The sequence below is a fragment of the Zootoca vivipara genome, chromosome 15, assembly GCF_963506605.1.
Source record: "Zootoca vivipara chromosome 15, rZooViv1.1, whole genome shotgun sequence".
Taxonomy (NCBI): Eukaryota; Metazoa; Chordata; class Lepidosauria; order Squamata; family Lacertidae; genus Zootoca; species Zootoca vivipara.
This window is the reverse complement of record NC_083290.1, coordinates 3573297-3599020: the sequence shown is the minus strand read 5'-3', so window position 1 is coordinate 3599020 and position 25724 is coordinate 3573297. Positions and strand designations below refer to the sequence as shown.

The following is a 25724-nucleotide window of genomic DNA, read 5'->3' as shown; positions in this document are numbered from 1 at the left end:
GGTCTTGTAGGCTGGTGAGGATGCTGAGTTCTGTTAAAGAACCCTTGCCCCTTTCCCATCACAACAGTTCCCAGGGTGCACTGGGGAAAGGGGCAGACGGCCTAGTGGCTTTCAGCTTTTAACACAGATGCACCCCCTAAGTCACTCTCTAGTTATACCCTTAGGTTATATGTTATCTCCTCTAGAATCTATCCACAAATGGTCAAATCATCAAAGAAGCACAATGGACTTAACTGAGCCACTTCTTAATTTGTTTATCAGGACAGACAAGTCTTTGGCAGCAGGAAACAAACTAACTTCTTAACTCCCAAACCAAACTACATACAGTATTTTTAGTTTAGTCTGATTCCTGGTCAAAGGCCTGGAAACGATGCCTTATGAGGAACGGCTTAGGGAGCTGGGTATGTTTAGCCTGGAGAAGAGGTGGTTAAGGGGTGATATGATAGCCATGTTCAAATATATAAAAGGATGTCATATAGAGGAGGGTGAAAGGTTGTTTTCTGCTGCTCCAGAGAAGCGGACACGGAACAATGGATTCAAACTACAAGAAAGAAGATTCCACCTCAACATTAGGAAGAACTTCCTGCCAGTAAGAGCTGTTCGGCAGTGGAATTTGCTGCCAAGAAGTGTGGTGGAGTCTCCTTCTTTGGAGGTCTTTAAGCAGAGGCTTGACAGCCATATGTCAAGAATGCTTTGATGGTGTTTCCTGCTTGGCAGGGGGTTGGACTGGATGGCCCTTGTGGTCTCTTCCAACTCTATGATTCTATGATTCTATGAATCAGCAGCCCACAAGCATTAGCAGTCAACTATGTTGCGTGCCCATGCAAGACCCACCCCTTTCCCCCACTGCCACGGCTCCCCCTCCCCTGGCCATACCTCTCCGGCAACGAAAAACAGCAGAGGAGCCTCTTCGTCTTTGGCTTTGTATTTGGCAATTATTTTCTCGGCAATGGGCTGGATCAGCTGCTTGGCGGCCTCCGACTCCCCATCGTCGTCGGAATCTGCAGGGCGGCAAGAGATGTGGAGGAAAATGATCCACATCAGTTTCAAGGTTCCAGTCCTCACTTTTTAAAAGCAACTCCTGTCCGTATATCCCAGGAGGGCTTTTGTGTATGGTGCAGTTTCAGCCACATGGGAGCTGAATGGTACAGCAAAGACAACACACACACACACACACACACACACACAAACGGGTGCTTTCTACACTTATGTGAAACTGTGGCATGCACCTGTTACTGGAAAGCATCAAATACACACCCACACACTTCTTCAATCAGCCAAGAACATTATTAATAGGAGCCCTGCTGGGTCAGACCAGGTAAAGGTAAAGGTAAAGGGACCCCTGACCATTAGGTCCAGTCGTGACCGACTCTGGGGTTGCGCGCTCATCTCGCATTATTGGCCGAGGGAGCCGGCGTACAGCTTCCAGGTCATGTGGCCAGCATGACAAAGCCGCTTCTGGCAAACCAGAGCAGCACATGGAAACGCTGTTTACCTTCCCGCTGTAGCGGTTCCTATATATCTACTTGCATTTCGACGTGCTTTCGAACTGCTAGGTTGGCAGGAGCTGGGACCAAGCAACGGGAGCTCACCCCGTCACAGGGATTCGAACTGCCGACCTTCTGATCAGCAAGCCCAAGGCTCAGTGGTTTAACCACAGCGCCACCTGGGTCCCATGGGGTCAGACCAGAGCCCCATCTTAATCCAGCATCCTGTTCTCATAGGGGCCAGGGAAGCCCACATGAGAAGCGGGGTGCAATGGTGACAGCCCCCCCCTCACTCATGATCCCCTCCTCCTGGTGGGGAGCAAAGCAAAGCTACAAAGAACCTACCAGGCAGAGGGCCTTCTTGGTGGTGGCGCCCGCCCTGTGGAATGCCCTCCCACCAGATGTCAAAGAGATAAACAACTCCCTGACATTTAGAAAACATCTGAAGGCAGCCCTGTTTAGGGAAGTTTTTAATGTGTGACATTTTAATCTTTGTTGGAAGCTGCCCAGAATGGCTCGGGAAACCCAGCCGGATGGGCAGGGTACAAATAATAAATTATTATTATTATTATTATTATTATTATTATTATTATTATTATTCACAGGCCTACTGCCTCTTGCACTGAAGGGCACTGAATTTAAAGCAATCTCTGAAAACAAAACAAGCCAATTCCAGGTAATTTTTAAATACAAATAAAGACCTAACAGGGAAATCTGTATAACAGGGTCTGATATAAAGTTATTGCTTTCCGCGTTCCTAAAAGTTGTACAATAGATCACTGCTTTGGGGCTTTCTAAAAACAGTCCCCTTTTCCGACCTGCTCCGAGTTAAGGGCAGCGGTTTGGGGCTTTGACAGTCTCTTTGTCTGAAGCCGGCTGGAATGTGCAGGCCTCACCCGCAAGAACCCCGAAGGCCAAAGCCACACTGCTGACTCGATTGGGAACGTTTTGAATCTTGCGGAGCTTGTGTCTGGATTGGCTGTGTAATTTCAACCATGGGATGTCAGCCTGCAAAGACCCATGAGATGAGCTCCCTGTTCCTCTCGCTTTTTAAAAATTTAAACAGAGAACAAGAGAGGCTGGAGACACGGAGAATCCCACCCACCCTCCGTGTTTGCATTCGGGGAGAAAGATTAATAATGGGATTAATTTTTTTTCTCTCCCCTTCTCCCCCCACCAACAAAGCTAATTGGCTGCGCTCCAGCTCCTGTGCCTCCAGGCTGACCTCCCAAGTAGGTGGCAAATATATACGGCACAAAGCTGATTAATAATAGTCACAGATGCAGCTCTGTGTAAAGACACACACACACACCCCTCCAAGCTGCTCTGCAGCTCCTGCTGTTTAACTTAAAGGGGGGGGTCATGAGGAGAGAGAGAGATGGTGGACTGTAAAATGGGGCTTTGCTGTCAGGCTGGATCGATAGGGGAGGGTGTCCTGGAGCTGAAAGGGCAGCTGAATTATCTGGGGAACTTTCAGAGCAGTTTTAAGTGTGTGTCTCATAGGGGTCAGATCCCGCATCTCATCACAACCCCATGAAAATATTGGCAAGGATACATGATGTGGTCCTGGCACCAAAATTTTAATTCCAGAGAACCAAAAGCTTCTTTAAAAAAAGAAATAAGTTTCTAGTCCATATGGGTGCAAAGATGTTTGGAAAACATGGGATCAATGCCTGCTGGAAACTCAGAAGCCACAGGGAGGGAGGGTGTCGTATTCGCAGCAGCAATTCAAGTGTCAGGAGGCACCTGTAACTTGCCCGTTGATTTTCACGACAACTGTTTCAAAAGTCCCTTGTCCCTATCCGTTGTTGTTAACTTTGCTGCGTTAAATGTGCATTCTGCAGCTGACCTCCCTTGCCATGTTTAATTTCGATTTAATTATGTTGCTTTGAATGTATTCTTCATATTTGACTTTCTTCAATCACGTTTCATTCTGGATTGTTTTATTTGGTGTTTAAATGTGCTGTAAACAGCTTTGAGATTTCCCCCCTTAAAAACAGAAACTGGCATAGAAATGAAAATAATAATGATAATGATGATAATGATAATGATAGCAACAGCAGCACCTGAAGTGGAATTTCAGGAGCCACAGTGGCGCAGAGGTGAGGGGGGGGCAGCTGTAGAACAGCAAGATCTCTATAGAGGTATAGATGTGGTCAGGCGACAAATCCTATCGACCAACGGTCAGGGGATGAAGGGGTTTGCAGCCGATGAAATCTGGAGGGAGCAACAGTGGCTACCCCAATATAACTTTATTTATTTACCATACTTCGTAAAAAAAAAAATTATATACTACTTAATGTTTTTTTTAAAGCACAAACCTCAAAACAGTTTACAAAAATAATAATACAATAATGCAATGACCCACCCTGAGACCTTAGGGTGAAGGGTGGCTAAATAAATAGACAAATAACCAATAGAATTATCAGTAAAAACCGTACTCTGAAAAGCATTTGAAAAAGAACTAAAATCAACAATAAGCTAGAAACAGATTAAAACACATGCCAGCATTCTACATTTCATGTCAGCAAACTTTTTCAGCAGGGGGCTGGTCCACTGTCCCTCAGACTTTGTGGGGGGCCGGACTATATTGGCAAGGGGAGGGGGGAAATGAACGAATTCCTATGCCCCACAAATAACTCAGAGACGCATTTTAAATAAAAGGACACATTCTACTCATGTAAAAACACACTAATTCCCGGACTGTCCGCGGGCCGGATTTAGAAGGCGACTGGGTCAGATCCGGCCCCCGGGCCTTAGTTTGCCTACCCATGGCCTAAACGAAAAGGTTTTTAGCAGGTGCCAAAAAGAGTACAATGAAGGTGCCTGCCTGATGTCAAGAGGCAGGGAGTTCCAAAGGGTGGGTTTCCCCACATTAAATGCTGGATTTCTTACAAAGGCGGAACAAGTATTATGTCGCACCTGTAATGGTGCCAGTTCCACAGATTGAGGCAATAACAGTCGGACACGACTAAACGACTAAACAACAACAACAATATACTAGGGTAAGGCAAAAAAGGTGAAACAGCCTCATCAACCGTAGCTATGTGTTAACTCCCACATCATCTACTTATTCTTTTTTTCAGAGAGCAGGGTATAAACAAAAATAACATAAAATAAACCATTTAAGGAAGACAAAAAAATCTTACTATCTTTCTTTTATATATTTTAAATATGTTATTTTATTATTTTATTTCATTACTTGTTACACGTGTAGTAAACAAGACTGACAAAGCATTCCAACAATTCAAAGAAAGAAATCGTTTTTCTAATAACTGGGTGTTATGTATAAACTATGAAGAAGAGCTACAGATGAAATATTAACTGCTGTCATTCATTCAGGCTAATTTAAAACAGCATTTGTGAGCCATGTGCTGTTGTAGCCAACGACTGCATTTAAAATTCTGGACTGCCTTGCAGTTTTATTATGTTTACATTATCATTTCAGCGCACTTTTATTGTATTAAGGGGCCATTGTCTGGTATTTTAATATGCACTGGTCTAGAATCAATCTGGGGGGGGGGGAAAGGACAATATAAGAAAGTGGAATGAAATTGGGTAAACTGGAAGGTTTTCAAATATTCGGCTGAATTAATTGCACCATTAGCATAGGTTCCTTTTGATATGAGATGGCTGGATTAATTGAATTATTGATCGGCTTGATTATATATATACAGAGATGGAGCATCAGTAAAGCTTTTAGTATACGTGTCTATATAAATTTATTTTTTTAAAAGAAATACAAAAACAACAACAGCCCTAAACCAGGGGGAAAAAGAAAAGGGGAAAAAAGGACAAGGTTTTCGCTAGGCAGAGTAATGACAGGTACTCATTAGCAGAGGGCTTGACATTTGTCATCATGGCAACAGATAAGAATTCTAGGTCGTTTTCACCCCCCAAGGACACAGCACGACCCACCCTCTAACTGAACCCCTGGAAACGATTCCTGGATTATTTGTTCCCCCGCTGAATTTCTGCCCCACAGGCAAGCATGGAAGGGGGGAGGATGTTATTATGCTGCTGGGATAACTCTCTTCCAAAGTGGTCCATCATTAGCCAGACGGGGCCACCCTATCAATCATTCCCCACTCACCCGCAGGGAGCGCAACAATCTATTCCCACCCCCGGCTACAAGAGTCGGGTTCCCGGTGGGTTGGAGGACCCTCACGCAGCAGCGCTTGGCTGAATAAATAAGAAGGGTCACCGTGAGCTCAGCTTGAACAGAGAGTTAGAAAGCGGAGAGGAGAGTGAATTACTAGGGGGCAGCGTTGAGGGGGAGAACTAGGCTGATGAGCAGAGCTGCCCCATCCCAGTAGGACAAAAAAAGACAGCTTCGTCTAAGACCGGAGACTATCGTGGTTGTTTCACACGTAACACACCTCGAGAACTGGTGATGACATACTGTAGATAAAAACAGGTTCCACTAAAACGAAGGGAACTGCTATATGTACAAGCTTAAAGCCGTAATAAATAAAATGATATATCCAAAGAGATACCGGATCAACTGACATGAATTCTGTTGATCAGGCATCTATTTGGATATATCATTTTGGGTTTTCTTGTTTTTTAAAAAACAAACTTCCTGTCTCAGTGCTATTTATTTCTGTAATGAAATCCATATACTGCTTGATTGCAACATAGCCTCCATTAAGCACAATTTACTGCCTGTCACATTGATTTCGTTGGACGTTATCATTTTGTTTTGTTTTTTGCATTTAAGCATGTATAGTCATTCCCATTCAGAATACATTTCACCTACAGCATTATGAAAAATTGTATGATTATTTCATTGTAGCATTTTAAGCAGCAGCAAGTCTTAATTATCTATCTATCTATCTATCTATCTATCTATCTATCTATCTATCTATCTATCTACCGTATCTTCCTGATCCAATTCACTGTATGAGAAACCATTTTTGCCTTTCCCCAAACACGTTTTTGGAGGCTGGGAGGAGGTAATATTTCAGAGCAAAACAAACCTCAACGGTGCAATCTGAGCGCATTTAAACCCAGATTTGGTACTGTTACAACCAGAAAACACGAACAAAATGGCGAGAGTCTAGTTTGAATATCCACGTGTCCATGGGTCTGCCTGCCTTCCTGTGTGTGTGTGTGTGTGTGCCTAAGCACCTCGCAAGGGAAGGACACAATTGCGATAAAGGCAGGAGATGTACAGCTTACACAAGTGGCGTTGCAAAAGATGAGCCGCTCCAAGCCCTAAACGGTCTCAAGTGTGCGCTCGTGCGAAAAAGCAATTGTGTATTTCCAAGCACTTTGCAGACAAAACAGCGCTTTACAAAAGGTTAAGCGTGAGATCAAACCTAAAGCAAAAGAATTAATTACGTGGGGAGGTGTTACGCTCGCCGCCCCCGTTTCCCCCCCATGGCTGCTGATACAAACCGAGAACTGTTGGGGTTGGTGGGGGGGGGCTTAGATGTACGGGCCGTGAAAGAAGCGCAATTGGCCCCGCACTCCAGGGGGGTTACAGACAACCACATTCAGACACAGCTTGAGTTCTCGGTTGGGTGGAGGGGGAGAAGACTCCAGGGGCAGAAACAGGAAACGGATGAATGTGAGGCTTGGAGTGCCGCCATTGAAAGGGAACTGATCTGGCACAGCATGGCTGCAACAGGGGAACAGCTCATCCGATTAAGGTACCACATCTCCGTGGGTGGGTGGGGTGTAGCTTGCAGGGTGTGTGTGTGGCCTCATGCTGAACGGGAGTGAAGACTTCCACTGGGCTGGAAGCCCTAACCCAGATTCAGAACCGGGAACAACAGTTGTGCTGCTAGTGGGAACACACTGGGGAAGAGAAGATCGCAGCTGCTTTGCTCTTTCCTGGGATTTCCAGAGCAGGGTGGGCCTCCAGGTGTTGGACTACAACTCCCATCAGCTCCAGCCGGCGTGGCTAGCAACCAGGAATGATGGGAGTTATAGCCCAGTGATGCCCAAAGAGCCACTGCTTCTGCATGCCTGGGAAAGGAGTCACAGTCTCTCCTCCTTAACCATCACCCAAGTCTTGTCCTATGGCTGCAGGTTGTGGTCACGGAGGCGAAAGCCTAACAGCCAGGGATGGGGAACCCTTTGCAGGCTGAGAGCTGCATTCCCTTCTGGACAATCTCCCAAGGGCCACATATTAGAAGTAGGCGGGGTCAGAGGGGAAAGTGGGCAGAGCAAGAAATGCAGATTTTGCCTTTGTATGGTATGCTAATCTCTAACACATTCACATTCTCTCTCTCTCTCTCTCTCTCCTCTATTCTCCATCCAAGCAAGCAAAGAGGCATACTCAGAGTTCAAGGGCACATTTCCAGCCAGGCACATTTAAAAACAAAAACAAAAAAACAAGGAGGGTTTGAAACTGGCCCATGAGGGTCATGGCTTGGAGAGAGTCCCAAGGGCCAGACAGAGGCATATGGAGGGCCACACCTGACCCCCCCCCAGGCTTGAGGTTCCGCCTGGTATGTTGCTTCTGGCTAGAAACAAGGCGTGTGTTGCAATCTTGAGGACTGGAGAATTTCCAAAGCCACTTCTAAAATTCTCAGGAAGAGAGGTGCTGTTTCTGATCTCTGCAACTTTCCGAGGGGCGAGAAGAGGAGGCAGGAGAGGAAGAATCCCTTACCTACGAAGAGGACGAGGCAAGGGCCCTCGTTCAGCTGGACGGCGTTGGAGTCGTTCAGCTCCAGGACGGGTTTGGGGTGCCAGGGGAACTCCCGGCACTCGATGTCATTCAGCACCTCCGCCCGGCCTTGTCGCGTGATCACGTCCCCCTTGGGGTCCAGGATTATGAGGGTCGGGATGCCTGGAATAGGGAGGGGACAAAGATAAACAGCAAGGTGAGCCTCTGTGTGGGCAAGACACATACAAAGAGAGAGAGATGGTGATCCTCAGTAACAGAGCATTCGCATGCAGACGGTCCCAGCTTCAATCCCCAGTGGCTGGGCAGGACCCCTGTCTGAAATCCTGCACTGCCAGTCAGTGCAGGTAATACTGAACTAGATGGACCAATGGTCTGATTTGGTATAAGGAAGTCTCTTCTGCTCTGTGGGAAGGAAAACCACAACTTAGTTGCAAAGCACTTTACTTGGAACCATAAAGACTGCGATCTTACTTCATTTGCCCTCAGTGATAGCAGCATATAGCCCAATCTGGCTTCTGGCTGGTCACTGTGAGAACAAGCTGCTGGACTAAACGGGCCTCTGGCCTGATCCAGTGGCCAGCCTCTTCCTACACTGCCCTCACTCACCATTTGACTTCGCTTGCCCTCAGTGATGGCAGCACATAGGCAAATCCAGCCTTTGGCCTGATTCCACAGCTGGACTCTTCTGATGGCAACTTTCACCTAATGTTCAGTCAGTTGGGCATCTCCCAACCCTCCTTGCCAGCCATCTTGGATCCCTGGGTTGCTTTTGCTTCTCTTCAGAACCCCTACTGCCCTGATCCCCCTGCTGCCTTGGGGGGGGGGGAATCTGACAGGTGTCAAGCAATGTCCTGCCTGCAGCCACCACCCGCCCCTCAGCTGTCCAGGAATCAGGTTTCCCTAAATTGTGGCTAAACAGTGATGAGCCTGCTTCCTTCTCTAGTAGGCAGCGTGAAACTGGTTTCATGTAGGACAGTTAATAAAACTGAGGGGGTTTTTTTGGGGGGGGGGGTGAGGTAGGAGAAATTCATTCATCAGCAAGCTCTATGTAGCACTAAGCCAGAAGGATGGAAGTAACAATTCAAGAGCGATGGGTGCCGCAGGGCTCAAACCGGCAGCTCACCAGGCCAGGAGCTGCTTCCTTGCTTACTGAGCCCCTGCCACGTTGGCTGGTTTCGAGGGCGGACTCACACCCCACCTCACCAACCAAGGAGTCAGGTGAGCCACAGGATCACAGGAAGCTACCTTACACTGACAAACAGACCACCTTTGCAAAAAGCGAAGTCTTAAGTTTTCATAAGGACTAGAAACTTGCTTCTTAAAAAAGAAAAAAAAGTAAGCTGTAAGTTATATGATGAAATGCGGTATATACCAGTGCATTAAGAATGAATGAATAAAAAATAAAAAATAAATCCGAGGTGGAATTTTTTTGGGGGGTGCTGAAATTGGTGAGCAATACCACAGTCATTGTTTTTTTTGTGTGGTGTATTATAGGCACAGATGTTGCAATCAAGCTCTCTCAGTCAGCAGACCATGACTCTCTTAATCTCAGGGTCAAGGGTTCGAGCCCCACATTGGGCAAAAGATTCTTGCATTGTAGCGGGTTGGCCTAGATGACCCTTGTGATCCCTTCCAGCTCCTCAGTTCTATGGTTCCTCTGGTTCTGTTTCAAATTTCAATATAATGTCCTCACCCCTGGCCAAAGAATATGGGTCAGGGTTCACAGCCGGCTGTTGCCAGCCAAGTCTTTGCCAGGAATTTGCCCCACAAGCTGGCTGCCTTCAGAGCTTTCAGCTCATTCCCCACATTGTTTGCATTCTTCCTGCGACAGCTGCTTTTGTGTAGTGACCTCCGCCAAAAAAAAACCAAGTGATGATTCGACACGCAGGGAGGGGAAAATAAAACCCCAAACTGTGTGCTGAGAGGAAAAGCAAATTGAAAAAAGAGAGAGTTAAAGGCACACAGGAGCACAGCAAAGCTCAGTTCTACTGAGGAGCCTAAGTGCTGCTGCTCTGCACGATACTCTGATCTGGAAGGAGGAGGAAGCAAATGACGGTGTCATGGACTAGGACCCTGGGGGAAACTGGATCTCCAATCCCTGCTCAGCCTTGAAACTTTTACCGGGTGAAAGTGGGCCATGCGCACTGTGCAGTCTCTCAGGCAAGCTGACCTCGTAGGGTCATTGTGAGGATTAAATGGGGAGAACCATGTAATAATAATAAATAATAGTGATAATTTCAGCTCCATTAGAGATGAGAAAGGCCTAGGGAACATGAAGCATTCAGTACCACTTGGCACAAAGCCAGCTATGTTTTACTTAGAGCCGACCCACTGAAGATAATGGACATCATACACTTGGGCCCATTAATCTCACTGGGCCTACTCAAAGTAAAACGTAGCTGGAGGCAAGCAGAAGTCATTCATTTCATCTACTTCACACTGAGCGCTCACTGGAATGACAGATCGTGAAGCTGAGGCTCCAATACTTTGGCCACCTCATGAGAAGAGAAGACTCCCTGGAAAAGACCCTGATGTTGGGAAAGATGGAGGGCACAAGGAGAAGGGGACGACAGAGGACGAGATGGTTGGACAGTGTTCTCGAAGCTACGAACATGCGTTTGACCAAACTGCGGGAGGCAGTGCAAGACAGGAGTGCCTGGCGTGCTATGGTCCATGGGGTCACGAAGAGTCGGACACGATTAAACTACTAAACAACAACAACAACAACTTCACACCTGGATTCAGGTTGGTAGATGTTTGCATTCTAGCAAAAGGCAAAACAACTCTGACTAATCTTATTTTTAGAGAATGAATGTGGCCCTCCAAACCTGGCCCTTGAGTCTCCCTCACAGGTCAGAGCCCTCACTGTCCCTGATTCAGTATTTTTGCTGTGCTGAGAATGTGCCATTGAACTCTGAACATTCTTCTTTGCTTGCTTGGATGGAGAATAAGAGGGGTGGGTGTCTGTTAGTAGAAACTAGCCCACTGTACAAAAAAATATATTTGTTGCTCCACCCCTTATGGCTCTGCCCACCACTGGAACACGGCCCCCAGAAGCTTGTCCAGAAAGCAAAGTGGCCCTCAGGCTGAAAAGGTTTCCATTTTTGCAATTATTTTGGCAACAGGGAACCCTGAACATAGGATTCTAGAAAGTGACCTTCTACAGGGTCAAATCACAGGTCCATCTAGCTCAGGCATCCCCAAACTTCGGCCCTCCAGATGTTTTGGACTACAGTTCCCATCTTCCCCGACCACTGGTCCTGGTAGCTAGGGATCATGGGAGTTGTAGGCCAAAACATCTGGAGGGCCGCAGTTTGGGGATGCCTGATCTAGCTCAAGATTCTCTCCAGATGTTATAAGACTTCAACTCCCATCAGCCCCTGGCACCTTGGCCAACAGAGAGGAATGCTAGGCGTTGTAGTTCCAACATGATGGTCTATCCCCCCCAAAAAAACTCTACAGCAACTAGCAATGGCTCCCCAGGGTCTCAAAGAGAGAAGGGTCTTTAACCCACCACCTGCCATCTGATTCTTTTAAAGGGAGATCATGTCAGATGCAGAACTGGTGGCTTTCAGCCTGGACAACCACATGCTCTATCGGTGAGCTACAGCCCCTCTCAAGATCAGGGGCTTGTGGGGATGAGGGTGGAGCCCTCCCTTCCCCAGCGCTGTGAATGGAAGCTTTCAGACACACCCCAAATTAAGCTCTCGGAGTCTGTGTACAATTTCCTCCTGCAGATTTGATTTTCTTTTTTCTTTCGGCAGAAAAAAAATAAAGCTAAAGAAAAAAAACCACCTCCAGGGCACAAGGCCAGAGGAACAAGAAAGCCTGTCATCGGAAAACAGAACCAGACACACGCAGCCAGCTTGGAACATCTCTAGCATAGCTTTCCTCAGCCCCTGCCAGGTGTTTTGGACTCCAGCAACCATCAGCACCAGCTTGCACTACCATGGATTGAAGGGAGAGCGGCAAAGAAGGTGTTTGTAGGGTGCTCCCCACTTTACACAATTCCACTTATGCACGCAGGGCCCCAGAACGTTACCTCTGCGTTAAGTGGGGAGTCGCCTGTACAGCTCCCACCAGCCTCGTCCAACACGGCCCCAAATCTACTCCAAATAGCTCCAGTTTACTTGTGGGGGCTGAGAAAAAGGGGATGTTTGTGGCTCCCTAGCCATGCAAAGCCACAGCCCGTTCTTTTGTCCCTTAATGGGAGCCGTAGAGTGAAAAGATTGCCCTAATCTGCATAGCCCCACCCCTTCCTTTCCCTTTCTTGATCACTCAAGAAGAAAAGTGAAGGAGCTTTTTTCTGCTTTCTCTTCCATAGGTCACCTGCCAATAGTGGGTGGGGCCAGAGACAAAGTGGGCGGAGCAACAAATGTGAATGCAAACGTTTGCTCTTTCATTCATCCAATGAAGAAAGAAGCATGAATCAGTTCAACGACATTTTCCCAGGGCAGGCAAAAATATTCAAGGAGGGTGTGAAGCAAGGCTGGGTGAAGGGTGTGGCCTGAGGAGTGTCCCGAGGGCCAGATGGAGAGGCCTCAAGGGCCACATCTCAAACCCAAACCCGAAGTGCCCCACTCCACCTCTAGGGAGTGACAACGACATTGAGCCCAGAGATTTGACAAGTATAAATACATCATTAATACCGTACTGTTATTTAATAGAAGACATCTGAAGGGAAGTTTTTAATGATTGATGTTTTATTATGTTTTTAATATTTTATTGGGAACCGACTAGAGTGGCTAGGGCAACCCAGTCAGAAGAGCAGCATGCTGTTGTTGTTGTTGTTGTTGTTGTTGTTGTTGTTGTTGTTGTTGTTGTTGTTGTTGTAACGGTTAGGGACTTTTGCATATTCTTTGAACCGTTAAAATCCACCCACCCCCAAGATCAAAGGTTCTTTAATCTGAATTCAAAAATTTCGTAGCCCATGTAGCATTTTTTTAAAATGGTTAAATCATTGTTCACTGTCTTTTGGTTCTTGGCAGGGGTGTATTGGTTTTGAGTGTTTATCATTAACTATTTCGTGCTTCCTTAGAAAGCCCCTAAGGTCATCAGCAGGGCGCAGCGGTGAAAATGACAAAAGGAAACAAGCAAATGACAAAAGCCAGGCAGAAGGTAGATGGAGAAAACCTCCCTCTTGGGCAGATCAAGAAAACCTCCCTCTTAAAAGAAGGAGGAGGAGGAGGCGAGGAATGCACAGAATGTAAGATGCTGCCTTCTGCTGAGTCAAACCATCAGTCCATCTATTCTCAATAATGTTGACACTAACTGGCAGCAGCTCTCAAGGATTCCAGACTGGGACACCTTCCCAGCCCTTCCAGGAAATGTGGGGGATCAAATCTGGGACCTTCTGCAAGCAAAGTTGGAGGGGTTTTTTTTTGGACTTCAAGACGTTTATAAGAATTTCATGCAAATAAACATTTTATAAGAGTTTTATACAAATATCCCAATAACTGGGATATAAGAAAACATGAACATTACACGTCAATACTAAATCTAATCAATGACCTTTTTATTTTGGCACCACCTTTTCTAGCAAGGGCCACAAGTATGTTATGCACGACACATGCAATCCTAGGAACGTTACTTTTCGAAGAGCGTTTTTGTCCCACCTTGGATGCCGTAGAGCCGGTTGAGACGTGAGCGCCGGGCATCATCATCGTATGGGACAGCTAGCCAGGGCATCTCGCTGAAATACTGCTTGAACGAATCCTCCGACCTGGAGGGGGTGAAGCAAAAGGAGGCAGCCTATTACCCTTTCCAGGTGGAACACCAACCCTGCAGTGCGGAACGAGGTCTGGACTGCAGTGGACAAAAGCAGTCTGGTTGCAGTAGCCTTCACAGGGATGCTGTTGTGAAATCTGCTCTTTGGGAAGGGGGATGAAGCTGATCGGTGCTGGGGGGGTGGCCAGGCGGTAGGGCAGGGAGACTGTGTGCACCCTATGATTTATAAAAGCGTTACAACCATACGAAGGTTGATACTAAGGAAACTTATCCATCCATCACTCTGGGGCCAGACACTCCAGCAATGGCATTGCCCACATGGTTCCCCGCCCTGAAGCGTACTTTCACCACTGTAATGAGGACTAGAAACTTGCTCTTCTTCATATACTGTATATATACTGTATAAATAAAGCAGGGGTGAATGGGATGCAGAGTTTCTTTAAAAAAAACACCCACCAACGTCTGTAAAATTGTGGAATATATAAAAATGCTGCCTAGGAGGTGCCACAGGGATTCTAAAAGCCACAGGAAGAGGCCACCAGAGAATAGCCTTGCACAATGGAAATGTGGTGCTAAGGTTGTCTGCTGAGTTTGGATTCGAATGCCAGGAGCTGAGCAGGACCCCTGATCTCAAAGCCACACTGCAACTCTTTGGCAAATGACACCCAATTTTACTGATATCGGTCTTTGAATTCCTTTTACTGTGGATGGGTTTTGCTAATACCCATCTCTCTCTCTCTCTATCTATGCCTGCCTTACCAAACCCCGGTTTACCTCCTAGGAACTAAACTTTGGCACCTCTGTAGTGAGGACACAGAACCTCTCCAATAGGTGACAACCCTGGGAAAATACTTACACAAGTGCTTATGTGTCAAGGTCCAGAGCTCTGTAACTTAACATTTCACCAGGCAACGGGTCACATGCACCTTTGAACCGTATCTTAGGGACTAGAAACTTTGCTTTAAGGAAACCAAAAGCTGAGGCTCTCAGAATGCTTGATTCCACACTCAGAGCTCCGCTAATGACATACAGCCCCTGCTACCGTCCCGTCTGCTTCTGACACCCGCTTCCCCAGTGCCATGGACCACCTGCCAATCCATTCTGACTGGCCAATAGCCGATCATCGCCTTTCATCCCCACGTCCTGTCCCTTCCCCACCAAGCGTAGCTGGAGCTGGTTCCAATGGCAGAGAGGCAGCTCTTACCTGTCTGCGCTGACAAAGACGATCTCGAACTTATGACCGGATTCCTTGATCTTACGATAGGATTCCACTAGTACCCGGGTGAGGCTTCTGCAGGGTGGGCACTGCAAATGAAATAACATGGGAAAGGTGGTACATTACTATTACACAGGCAGCCTCATGGCGAGTAGGAATTGCCTACGCGGAAAGGGTTTGGTCAACTGGGAGCAAGGACTTTTCTCCCTTTCAGGCTCTCTACATGTCAAAAATGACTTACGTAGGTATGTGTAGGCAGGCAGGCTGCAAAACAAGAAACACTGTGGACTACAACCTTCGGCACAGGTAAAGCCGGTGCAATGCAAATAAAGAGTTTAACAAATGTTGGGCAAAAGATTCCTGAATTGCAGGGGGTTGGACTAGATGGCCCTTGTGGTCCCTTCGAACTCTACAATGCTAGGATTGTATGAAATCACTCCAAATGCATTTCATACACATTGTTGGGGGATGCTGGCAGTCATAGCTGCTCTACAAAAGGAGTCTGAATCATAATAAAATGTTCTGAGTCACAAACCGTGCGAAAAATTCCCGCTGTTAATTAAAAATAGAATTCTTCCCATTACAATCACTGATTTTTCCTTACTTACAATTCATCACTATTTACAGGTAGGTAGCCGTGTTGGTCTGAGTCGAAGCAAAATAAAAAAAATCCTTCAGTAACACCTTAAAGACCAACTAAGTTTTTATTTTGGTATGAGCTTTTGTGTGCATGCACACTTCTTCAGATGATCAATACATGGCTCTGCTTCTGATGACTCGTTGTAAGGGGAAGGCGCTCTGCACATGCTCGTGTGCACCCTCGAGCTCCATTCGCCACCCACACCCCCAAAGTGGTAAAGTTAAGAGCATAGCTCACCCAGTGTGCAGAGAAGTAAACGCCAACGTAGGAGCCCTCAAGGGCGCTGCTCTCCTGGGTCTGGCCGTTATTTCGGAGGACAGGCCCAGCAACCACTTCACCGAATGGCCGGGCCCCCCAAGGGAACTCCAAACCTGGAGCAAAAACGGGAGCAGGAATAGGAGTAGGAGTAGGAGCAGGAACAGGAGAAGGAACACAGCATAAAGCAGAGAAACGACTAACAACATCACAGCAACACCCCATCTGTCTCGACCTGCATCCCCCCCAAAAGAGAATCCAAAACGGTGTCTGCCATCATGCAGGCCCAAGACTGGTGTCATTGCAGGAAAGTGCATTGTGGGAAATAAATATGGCAGCTAGGTTCAGTTGCCAAGCACTGCTTAAACCCTCACAATGGCCCAGGAGATGGAGAAGGCAATTGGCCCACACTTAATCCTCAATGGCATCTCCACGTGGGGCTGCCCCAAACCCTGGAGAGCTGCTGCCAGTCAGTGTAGACAAAACTGAGCTAGATAAACCACTCATTATAAAGCAGTATATTGAGATTCTAATTAAATCTGCCTGTAATTCCGAACAATGAGGACTGGAATCTTGCTTTGTTCTTAGGAGAAGTCTTCGGTGAGGTTCGCCTGAGTGCATCGGCTTGCCTCAATCTCTGCCATGCTCTCAGAAAAGGGCAACCATGACCCACGAGAGGCAATGATGCAAAGATTTCCTTTGGCGTGACAAGCGAGAGCATTAAACACACAGCCTTACCTTCTGGGTCATCTCGAATTACCAAGAGGCCGTTCCGGCACACAACCTTTCCCGTAGTGGCATCTATAAATATCAGCGAGGGAATGTTGGACACTCGGAACTTGTTCCAGAGTTTCAACTGGAGGGAGGGGGAAAGAGAGAGAGAAAGAAAGAGAGAGAGAGATGTGGTAATGAACTGCAAAAGCAAGAAGTGAAGTTATATTTAGAATCGTCATGCCCCTTCCACTCTCCCTCCTCCCAGTTGCTGTCTCATGGTTCAAAAACTGTAAGCTCCTTGTGGCAGGGACCTAACTGGGTTTTCCGGTTACAACCAGAGGCCATTTTGAATCAAGATGGAACTGTTCAAGGCAGAGCTGATTTTAATAAATGATTTCAAAACCACACGGGTTCTTTTGGGCTTCTTGGATGTCCCAAGTGGCGCCAGGTTATGATAAATTAATTTCTAAAAAAATAAGGTAAAAAGAACAAATGAAGAGAACTGCTGGATCAGGCCAGTGGCGCACCTACTCTTCTCACAGTGGCCAACCAGATGCCTCAATGGGAAAGCCCACAAGCAGAACCTGAACACAACAACAACTCCCCCCACTCATTATTGGCAGCAACTGGTATTCAGAGGCATGTACTAACTGCCTCCAGCAATGGGAGTGGAGCATAGCTCTTGCAGCCAGTAGCCATCAAGAGCCTATCCTCCATGAATTTGTTCAATCCTCTTTCAAAGCCATCCAAGCCGGCGGCCATCGCTGCCTTGTCTGGCAGCAAGCTCCATTGTTTAACTATGTGCAAGCTTTTCTCTGGCCACTCTCCCTTTGCCATGCATAATAAGATTCTATCATGTCGGACGGCGGTGATACTTAAAAACGCACCATTTTAAAACGTTGGCCTTCCACCAACCCTCCTCCAAAATGATTGTATGAGCCATGTGCAGATTCATTCAGAATTGATTCATGAGCAAAGACAACAACCCTGCCAGGTGGTCAGTTCAACCTCGTAAAAGCTGAAAAACTGAAAACGCAGCCCTCACTCGACCAATCGCTCACCCTGACAACAGCAGGCCTGCACTTTAAAACATTTCCAGAGCCAAAAGGGGTTTTTTTAATGGAGTTTCCGCAGTCTTTAGAGGAGCTTCGGAATGTGTTTGCAAAGGCTCTGGATGGAGTGTCCACTTAAAGGCGGCTAAAGCCTTCTGTTTATTTGGCCGGGCTTTGCAGCCCTTGAGACCCAGAGGAAGGGCGGCTGGGGTTGCATCAGCTTTCCTTGGCTTGGAGACAGGCGAGCGGGTTTCTCCTCCCGTTGCAAGTCAAGCGATGTGGCAGCAGCTCAGATGCTTAAGTGAGCTGGAGAGGGCCTGCGCAGCTGGATCTCAGGAGGGTCAAGAGGGAAAAAAAGGTCAGTTTTGCCAGAGAGAGGGAGAGAGAAGAGACGGAGGAGGGTGGAGAAGGAAGGGGAACCAGGCAGCCAAGAAGATCAAGTGGGGAAAATAAGTTTCACATTTGCTCCGTTCACTAAAAGGATTGATGCTGAGATTGCATCAAACCCAAGTTCTTACTAGGCTGGGAGGCTGCAGCTGCTGTCTTTCTGAAAACAAGTGCTCTGCTGCAACCAAACAATGCAATTCAGTGTCTCTTGGTGCGTGGTGAAGCTTGCGGGCCACAAAGCATTGTGCCAGCCAATAACACTTACAATCTGAATTGTATGGAATTCAAATTGTAACACACTAAAATACGAGAAATAAAAGCAGCAATATTTTTATTTTGTTTTATAAAAAAACCAAACACACAACATCTAGCACAGGGTAGGACAATTGTTATTAACACGCAGAACAAAAAAAATTCCAATGGTCCATGGGGCAGGGGAAGTTAAGGGAATTGATGCCTTGATGAAAATAAGTATGTGTCATTTCGACTACTGCAGGGGTAAGCAAAGGATAAACTTTCTTGCCTTTTCCTCTCCCCACCTTATCCCTTTTTCCTTTTGTGTCACATCCTTTTAGAATGCAAGCTGGTGTTATTTAGACTGATCTGTAAGCAGCTCTGTAAGCTTTTCTGGCTAAACCAGTGATGGCGAACCTACGACATGCGTGTCAGCATGTCGTATTTGGCCGGGCTTTGCAGCATAGCCACGCATAGCCATTTTCGGTGACACGCGTCTGCATGCCGAGACCTCATTTCCGGCCGGCGGCAGAATGCCACAGGCGACGCATCTCTGGGGGCCTTGTGGACTTCCGGCGAGGCAAGATGGCGGTTGGCACAGAGCCGTGGAGCTCCTGAAAGTGACCAGCGGTGCAGAAGCCACTGGACGGGCTCCTGAGCCACCAAAACCGCCACCGCCCAGACACTGGGGGCCACCAGTGCAGCAGCCGGGGAGCTGCCGGACCCCACCCCCACCCCGCGAACCTGACGGACAGCCTCGAGGCACTCTGGAGGCCGGAGGAGGAAAAAGGAAGCCCCGGCACAGGCCCAACCCGAGCCCACCTCCCCAGCAGCAGACCCATTGGAGGAAGGCCTGAGCCCAGACGCCCACTGGGAAAGACCTCTGGGTTTTGCCTTATTTTTTTCCCTTAAAAAAAAAATTAAATACTTTTTCCCTCCCCCTTTTCCTTTTTTTAAAGGGGAAACAATTATACATTTTTGATATTTAAACTATAAATATCGCAAAATTATGGTTTTTTTCTCGAAGTGACACACCACCCGAGTTATGCCCGGTTTTTTGGCGAATTTTGACACACCAGGCTCAAAAGGTTGCTCATCACTGGGCTAAGCAGTGGCATATAAATGCTTTCGATAAATGGTCCAACTTTCTAGTCGTGATTAATATGGCAGAGAATACACGAGCAGTGGTTATTTCCTCTCAGCCTTCCAGGGTGAATTCTCCCAGCAGTTCTTATAGCAACCCTGGAAGGTGGACTGCCATCCAACCCTCCACCCAGTGCCACCAGACCACAGCAACCCACGGCACTGGAAACCTCCAGGCTAGACTACTGCTGTGCAATGCATATGGGGCTACCTTTGAAGGTGGAAAGAGTAAATCAAATTGTCAGTCTCTAGCAGCGACCCTAGCTTGGTCTCTTAAGATATGAAAAAATGGAAAATCCAAACAAGGCATGCTGAAATTCCTAAAGGTGAGCCATTTTCACTATAATCCCCCCAGAGACTTTTTTTTGGGGGGGGGAGGGGAAACAACACAGCAGGAATTCCTCCAGCAAAACCTAAACTCCAGTGGCTTATTCCGTCATTGTTCCCTGAGCATACTAGACGGATGCCAAGATCCCTCTCGCTCCGTCTTTTCTGGAGGCTGGAGGGATTCCTGCACTTTTTTAAAAAATTAGCTGTTCCCGTTAAAAAGGAAAAAAAGGTCTCATCCAATATTGCTTTAAAAACTCAGAGAACAGGGTGTGTTTCTCCCTCCCCACTTCCAACTCTTTCCGTTGCTAAGCTACAATAATCGCTTCAACAGCTAAACACTCTTGTAGCTTGCTCACTCGATGGTCTGAAAGCACCACAGGCTCATAGCTGGTGCAATCCTGACGGTATCAGTCTCACAGGGGAAAAGAGGGGTGTGTGTGTGTGTGTGACTGGTGACTGATATCAGCTTTCCACAACCTGGAAAGCATTGGATTTTTTGGACTACAACTCCCAGCAGCCCTGACAAGCAATGGGGCCGACAAGAGCTTGAACCGTAGTAAAGAAACCATGGCCTCGGATCGTAGTTAAAGAGAGCCAGTGTGGTGCAGTGGTTAGAGTGCCGGGCTAGGCTCTGGGAGACCAGAGTTCAAATCCCCATTCGGCTATGAAGCTCACTGGGTGACCTTGGGACAAGAGCAGGTTTGTTGTGGGGATGAAATGAGTTCCTTGGACAAACAGGTGGGACATAAATGCAATTAATAAATATATAGCATGTGGTTCTATATTTATTATATAGAGTTTGGGCAATCAGACAGACCATGGAACCTCCAGCCCTAAATAAGCAAATAAGCTGATTTCCCCAAACCACACTCACCTGCCCCACACCTGACATCATATGGGATGCAGGTAAAACATAACTCCTTTACAAGCTGGGCTCTCAAAACAGCTGGGATCGGCTACACTATGGTGGGGGGATCACTCTAAGTGCCAATGGCAGAGAGCCCCTCTGAACTTTGACGGGCAGGCACTCCTCAAAAGTTTGACCATAGGGCGGTGGTACAATTAAGAATCTCACCCGCAGGCCAGATGAGGTACCCCATCTGGTTGGCCAGTGCTGGACGCGTTGGTAGTTCACAAAATGGGTATTCAGTAACAAAATGCAAGAGTATGCTAAGCCAGCAGATATCATCAGGAACACTGTAGTCCTAAACCATCTGCTCTTATTTATTTTTCCTCCTCCCTCCTCCTCTCCCTTTCCTCGTTCAAATACGTTAAGCCTTTGTTTTATATATCTATTGTTGACTTTGCGTCCATACTGAAGTTGTGTTTTTTTGTAGATGTATAAATTTTTTTAAAAAAAGTTTTAAAAATGGTACCAGGGAGGGGCAATTACCTCTCCCAACATGTCCCTTGAGCCCCCCCCCCTTTTTAAAAAAAACCACCAAGAAAGCCATTTCCAGAACTATCCCAGATGCAAGAGATTTTTCTGCTTCTAATTTTCTTTGAAATAAACATTTAAAGAAACATTTTTGGGGGTGGGGGGAAGAGAGAAAGCACAGAGGTGCCTTGCTGCTTTGGAATGAAAGCTCAGCTGTTTTCAAGCTTCACAAGAGGCTTTTTTTGTGTGCCGGTGGGGGTGGGGGCAGAGCTTAACCATAATGGTAACAGATCTTTTCTTCTGTTAATTCTCTTTGCAGCAATCATCACTGGCCATGCGGGAGAAAGAGGATTTGGTCTCATCAAGATGTCCAGAGACCTCCGAGGAGATGGCCAGAGATCTTGCCTGCTGACAAAACCCAGATAGGGCAAACGGGGTGGGGAGCTTAGGAAGAGCCAGCCAGCTTCAATGAGGAAAGAAAAACACAACTCCAGAAAAGAAAAAAGGGTGAAGGGACACTTGGGTGTGGAAGGAGAGGCCAGGAGAATCAAATGGAGAGAGGGGTAGGGGAGGAATTTCGGAGAAGGGTTCTGTCCAACAAAGGCCACATTCACAAGGTGAGTGCAGGTCTCCTTAACAAGCTAGCGTTCCCTTTAAACATGCCAGGCAAGAGAGGTTAGGATTGGCGTCTTGGCCCACATTCACACCACGTTTTAAATGGTGCCACTTTAAACACGCATGGCTCCCCCCCCCCAAATGATTCTGGGAGCTGCAGTTTGCTAAGGGTGCTGGGAGTTGTGAGGAGGCACCCCAACTCTCCTCGCAGAGACACAATTCCCAGAACGATTTAAAGATCAATCCCTCATCACACGAAACGCTGGGAACTGTAGCTCTGGGAGGTAAATTGACGTCTCCTACCCACTCTCTCTCCTGCCCACCTAGCAGTTGAAAAGCACGTCAAAGTGCAAGTAGATAAATAGGTACCGCTCCGGCGGGAAGGTAAACGGCATTTCCGTGCGCTGCTCTGGTTTGCCAGAAGCGGCTTAGTCATGCTGGCCACATGACCCAGAAGCTGTATGCCGGCTCCCTCGGCCAGTAAAGCAAGATGAGTGCCGCAACCCCAGAGTCGTTCGCAACTGGACCTAACAGTCAGGGGTCCCTTTACCTTTACCCACTCTCTGCACCCTTTACAAACTACGGCTCCCAGGAATCTCAGGACACAGTTCCCCATCCAATCTGAAACCATACCAAACCCTGCTTAGTTTGGCAAATGTGCTAGCAGTGTATTAGGGTTGCCATATTTCAAAAAGTGAAAATCTGGGACACAACACAATTGCTGACCTTTTTCTTTTGCAAGCGAAATCTTTCCACTTCCCGCTGTTTCCGATGGCCAATATGCCTGGGAAATTCAACCCTTGTTATATTGCTGCACCAGCCCAACAGTAGGCGGAGTCAGTGACAATGATAGGCAGAGCCAACTCAGTCTGGTTTTGCCCCCATACTGCTTCCAGCTGAGTTCTATGGGAGGGGGCAATCAGATTAAGGAGGAGGAGGATGACGGCAGATTCTGGGCTGGTTGCAAGTGTGGTGTAATGGTTAGAGTGCTGGACTAGGACCTCGGAGATCAGGGTTCAAATCCCCCACTCGGCCACGAAGCTCCCTGGGTATGACCTTGGGGCACAGTCACTGTCTCTCTCAGCCTAACCTGCCTCACAGGGTCATTCTGGGGATTAAACGAGGACGGGGAGAACCCTGTATGCCACCTTGAGCTCCTTGGAGGGAATGTAGTAAGCAAATAAAAAGTGCATAGCAGAGCATGTAAGCTGCCCATGTCGGGTAGAAAACACAGAGAGAAAGTAAGCCAAGGGGCCTTTCCCCAGGAAATGGCTCTGGAGATCGTAGCCACAACATGAATCACAAACACCCACGGTGGTGTGTAAACAACAACAAGAAGAAAATAAGAAACAGACTTAGCCCCCCCTCTCCTCTGCACGTGTGCACAAACACACCCCCTCCATGTATCACAGTGAACTTGGCTCCACACACCGTTTTCTTTTGATTTGTTTGGATACCACTGCAGCAAGCGCCAGGAAAAATCTGTCCGATTTGTCATAACAAACCAAAGGTAAACAGAAAAGCATTAGCCAATTAAGCAGGAATGTGGCGTCTTAGGACAGGGAGGTGGCGGCGGCTGCTCGTTGCCAACCAGGGTCGCTTCTCGGGAGGGAAGGACACAATAGCGGGGTTGGTGGGCAGAGGAAAACGTCCCTGGGAAGCAAAGAGGGGAGTCTCACTGGCCCCAATGAGCCGTTTGCAGCGGGACTCTTTGCGAGGGTTTAATGCCACCTGCTGCAGAGTTGGGAAGGCCTAGACGGGGAGGGCAGGGGGCTGACAGATGCCCTCCCTGGGGACCTTGGCTTTACAACTTGGAGGGATGCCTAGTAAGCCCAAAGCCAGTCCAGAGAGAGAGAGAGAGAAGGCCAGGCCAGGCCAGGTGGCTGAATGGGGCCTTTCCACTTGTGTCTGATTTAACAGAGGCTTTCGGCATCCTCTCCAGGGTAGGATACAAGGGGAGATTTATGGAGGGCTGGGAAAGGCGAATCAAAAGTACCGTGGATAATTCTTTTTGGAGACTCAGCAAGCCAAGCCGCAGCACTGCAGGCCAATCCCCTGAATCTTCCTAGACTTCACAACCTTCACAAAATCCTCCAGAGGAGGTAGAAATGTTTCTAGTCCATAAGAAATGCACTTGGCCTACACTCAAGGTCAATATCATCACAGAGCAGCACACTGATGGCCTCAAAGGCAGAAAAGAAACTGCAGATGCATCTTGAAAACTTTTGTGGACCCCCACAATAATGAAAGAATAACATTGCTGGATCAGACCCAAAGGCTGTTGAACTCCAACATCCTGTTCTCACAGAGTGACATGAGCGCAACAATAGCCCTTTCCCCATTTGTGATTCGACGGGTAAATTCAGGGATAGACTGCTCCTGAACTGGGAGGTTCCACATAGCCATTGTGACTAGTAGCCGTTGATGAGGCTTCTCCTCCTCCATCTTTGCCTCTGAAAGCCATCTAAACCTGGCAATGTTCCCCACATGTTGCAGCAATGAGTTCCACAAGTGTGTTGGGTTGTGTGTCCTGAAAAGCCTTGAGTTTCTCTGGATTGACTCCTAAGTTGGAAAGTATTACAGAAGAAATGAAGTTTCCTCTCTTCCCCCCTCCCTATTAATCTGAAAAACAAGATTTCCACACCATTTTCCACAAGTCGTATAAAAAGTAGAAGTCAAAGTGTTGGCAGGTTGTGGCTGAAGAGACTGATATAGGAGAGACATGTTTTGTTGCAGCTGGGGCAGAGGAAGGCGTCCAGTTGTGCTGCTGCAGATGCACCACGCCGTTTCTTCTCTTTGCGCTCCTCCCTGCAGTCATTTCTCCTCCGGTCACTGCTACAGATACATGACCTGACTGCCTGTCTCCAGGCACTGTGGTTGTCTGCAAGGGAATCCCACAGGGCAGGGTTGATGTTGCCAGCCTTCGTGTCACGTTTGCAGACATTTCTGCAGCGCAGAGTTGGTCTGCCAACGGGCCTGGTGCCTGAAGCATGTCCTTGGGGACCCTGCCATCTTCCATTCTGTGAACATGACCAAGCCAGCGTAGACGTCGCTGAGACAGGACTGCAAACATGCTGGGAATGTGGGCTTGGGAGAGCACATCTTTGTCTGAGACTCTGCCCTGCCCTGTGATGCTCAAAATCTTCCTGATGTGAAAGGACTTGAGGCATCGCTCCTGGTGGGTGTAAGTTGCCCACAACTCATCTCCATAAAGCAGCATGCTCAAAACGCAAGCCTAGTAGAGCTTCATCTTGCTATTGGTCATCACCAGCATCACATTCTCCCATACCCTTTTGGAGAAGCGACCTGTTGCCGTAGCTGTCTTGCCAATACACTTGTCCAGCTCACCATCAACAGAGAAGTTGCTGGTTATGGTGGAGCCCAGGTAGACAAAATCATCTACCACCTCAAGTGTGTGGTCACCAATGCTGATGCGTGGAGGTGCTGACCCAGGATGTTAACTACATAAGAAAAGAAACGCCATGGAGCAGACCTAGAAGGAGCGTGTATAGAAAGTAGCCCAATGCACAAAGGTAGATGTTTACCTTCACTGCTGCACCCACTTTCCCCTCTGACCCTGCCCACCACTGGCATATGACCCTTGGAAGGTTTCCCAGATAGAAATGTGGTCCTCAGATTGAAGGTTCCAGAATGCATGATCAAGCTTTCTTTAGCGCCTCAGCCCTTGCTTCCCCCCCCCCCAGGACATATTGCAGTCATCAGCAGTCGTTAACAGCCATCAACAGGTTTACCACTCCTATCAGCCCATCACCCATTCCCACCCACCACCACCACCCTCTGAATATACATAAGGGTCTGGCTCTTCTGTTTCAGTGTATCTGAAGAAGTGTGCATGCACACGAAAGCTCATACCAAAATAAAAACTTAGTTGGTCTTTAAGGTGCTACT

At 47.5% G+C, this 25724-nt stretch overlaps 1 protein-coding gene across 1 annotated transcript in view; it reads right to left on the bottom strand.

Annotated features, from left to right (window-relative positions):
• The window catches only part of NXN (nucleoredoxin), a 66306-nt gene that overhangs the window by 5650 nt on the left and 34932 nt on the right, over positions 1 to 25724 (bottom strand). The window contains exons 2-7 of the mRNA XM_035139959.2: positions 16701 to 16818; positions 15945 to 16078; positions 15056 to 15156; positions 13740 to 13846; positions 8107 to 8286; positions 877 to 1001 (exon numbers count right to left, since the gene is read on the bottom strand). Of these exons, the coding sequence (XP_034995850.1) occupies positions 877 to 1001; positions 8107 to 8286; positions 13740 to 13846; positions 15056 to 15156; positions 15945 to 16078; positions 16701 to 16818 (765 nt within the window). The remainder of the gene's footprint in view (positions 1 to 876; positions 1002 to 8106; positions 8287 to 13739; positions 13847 to 15055; positions 15157 to 15944; positions 16079 to 16700; positions 16819 to 25724) is intronic.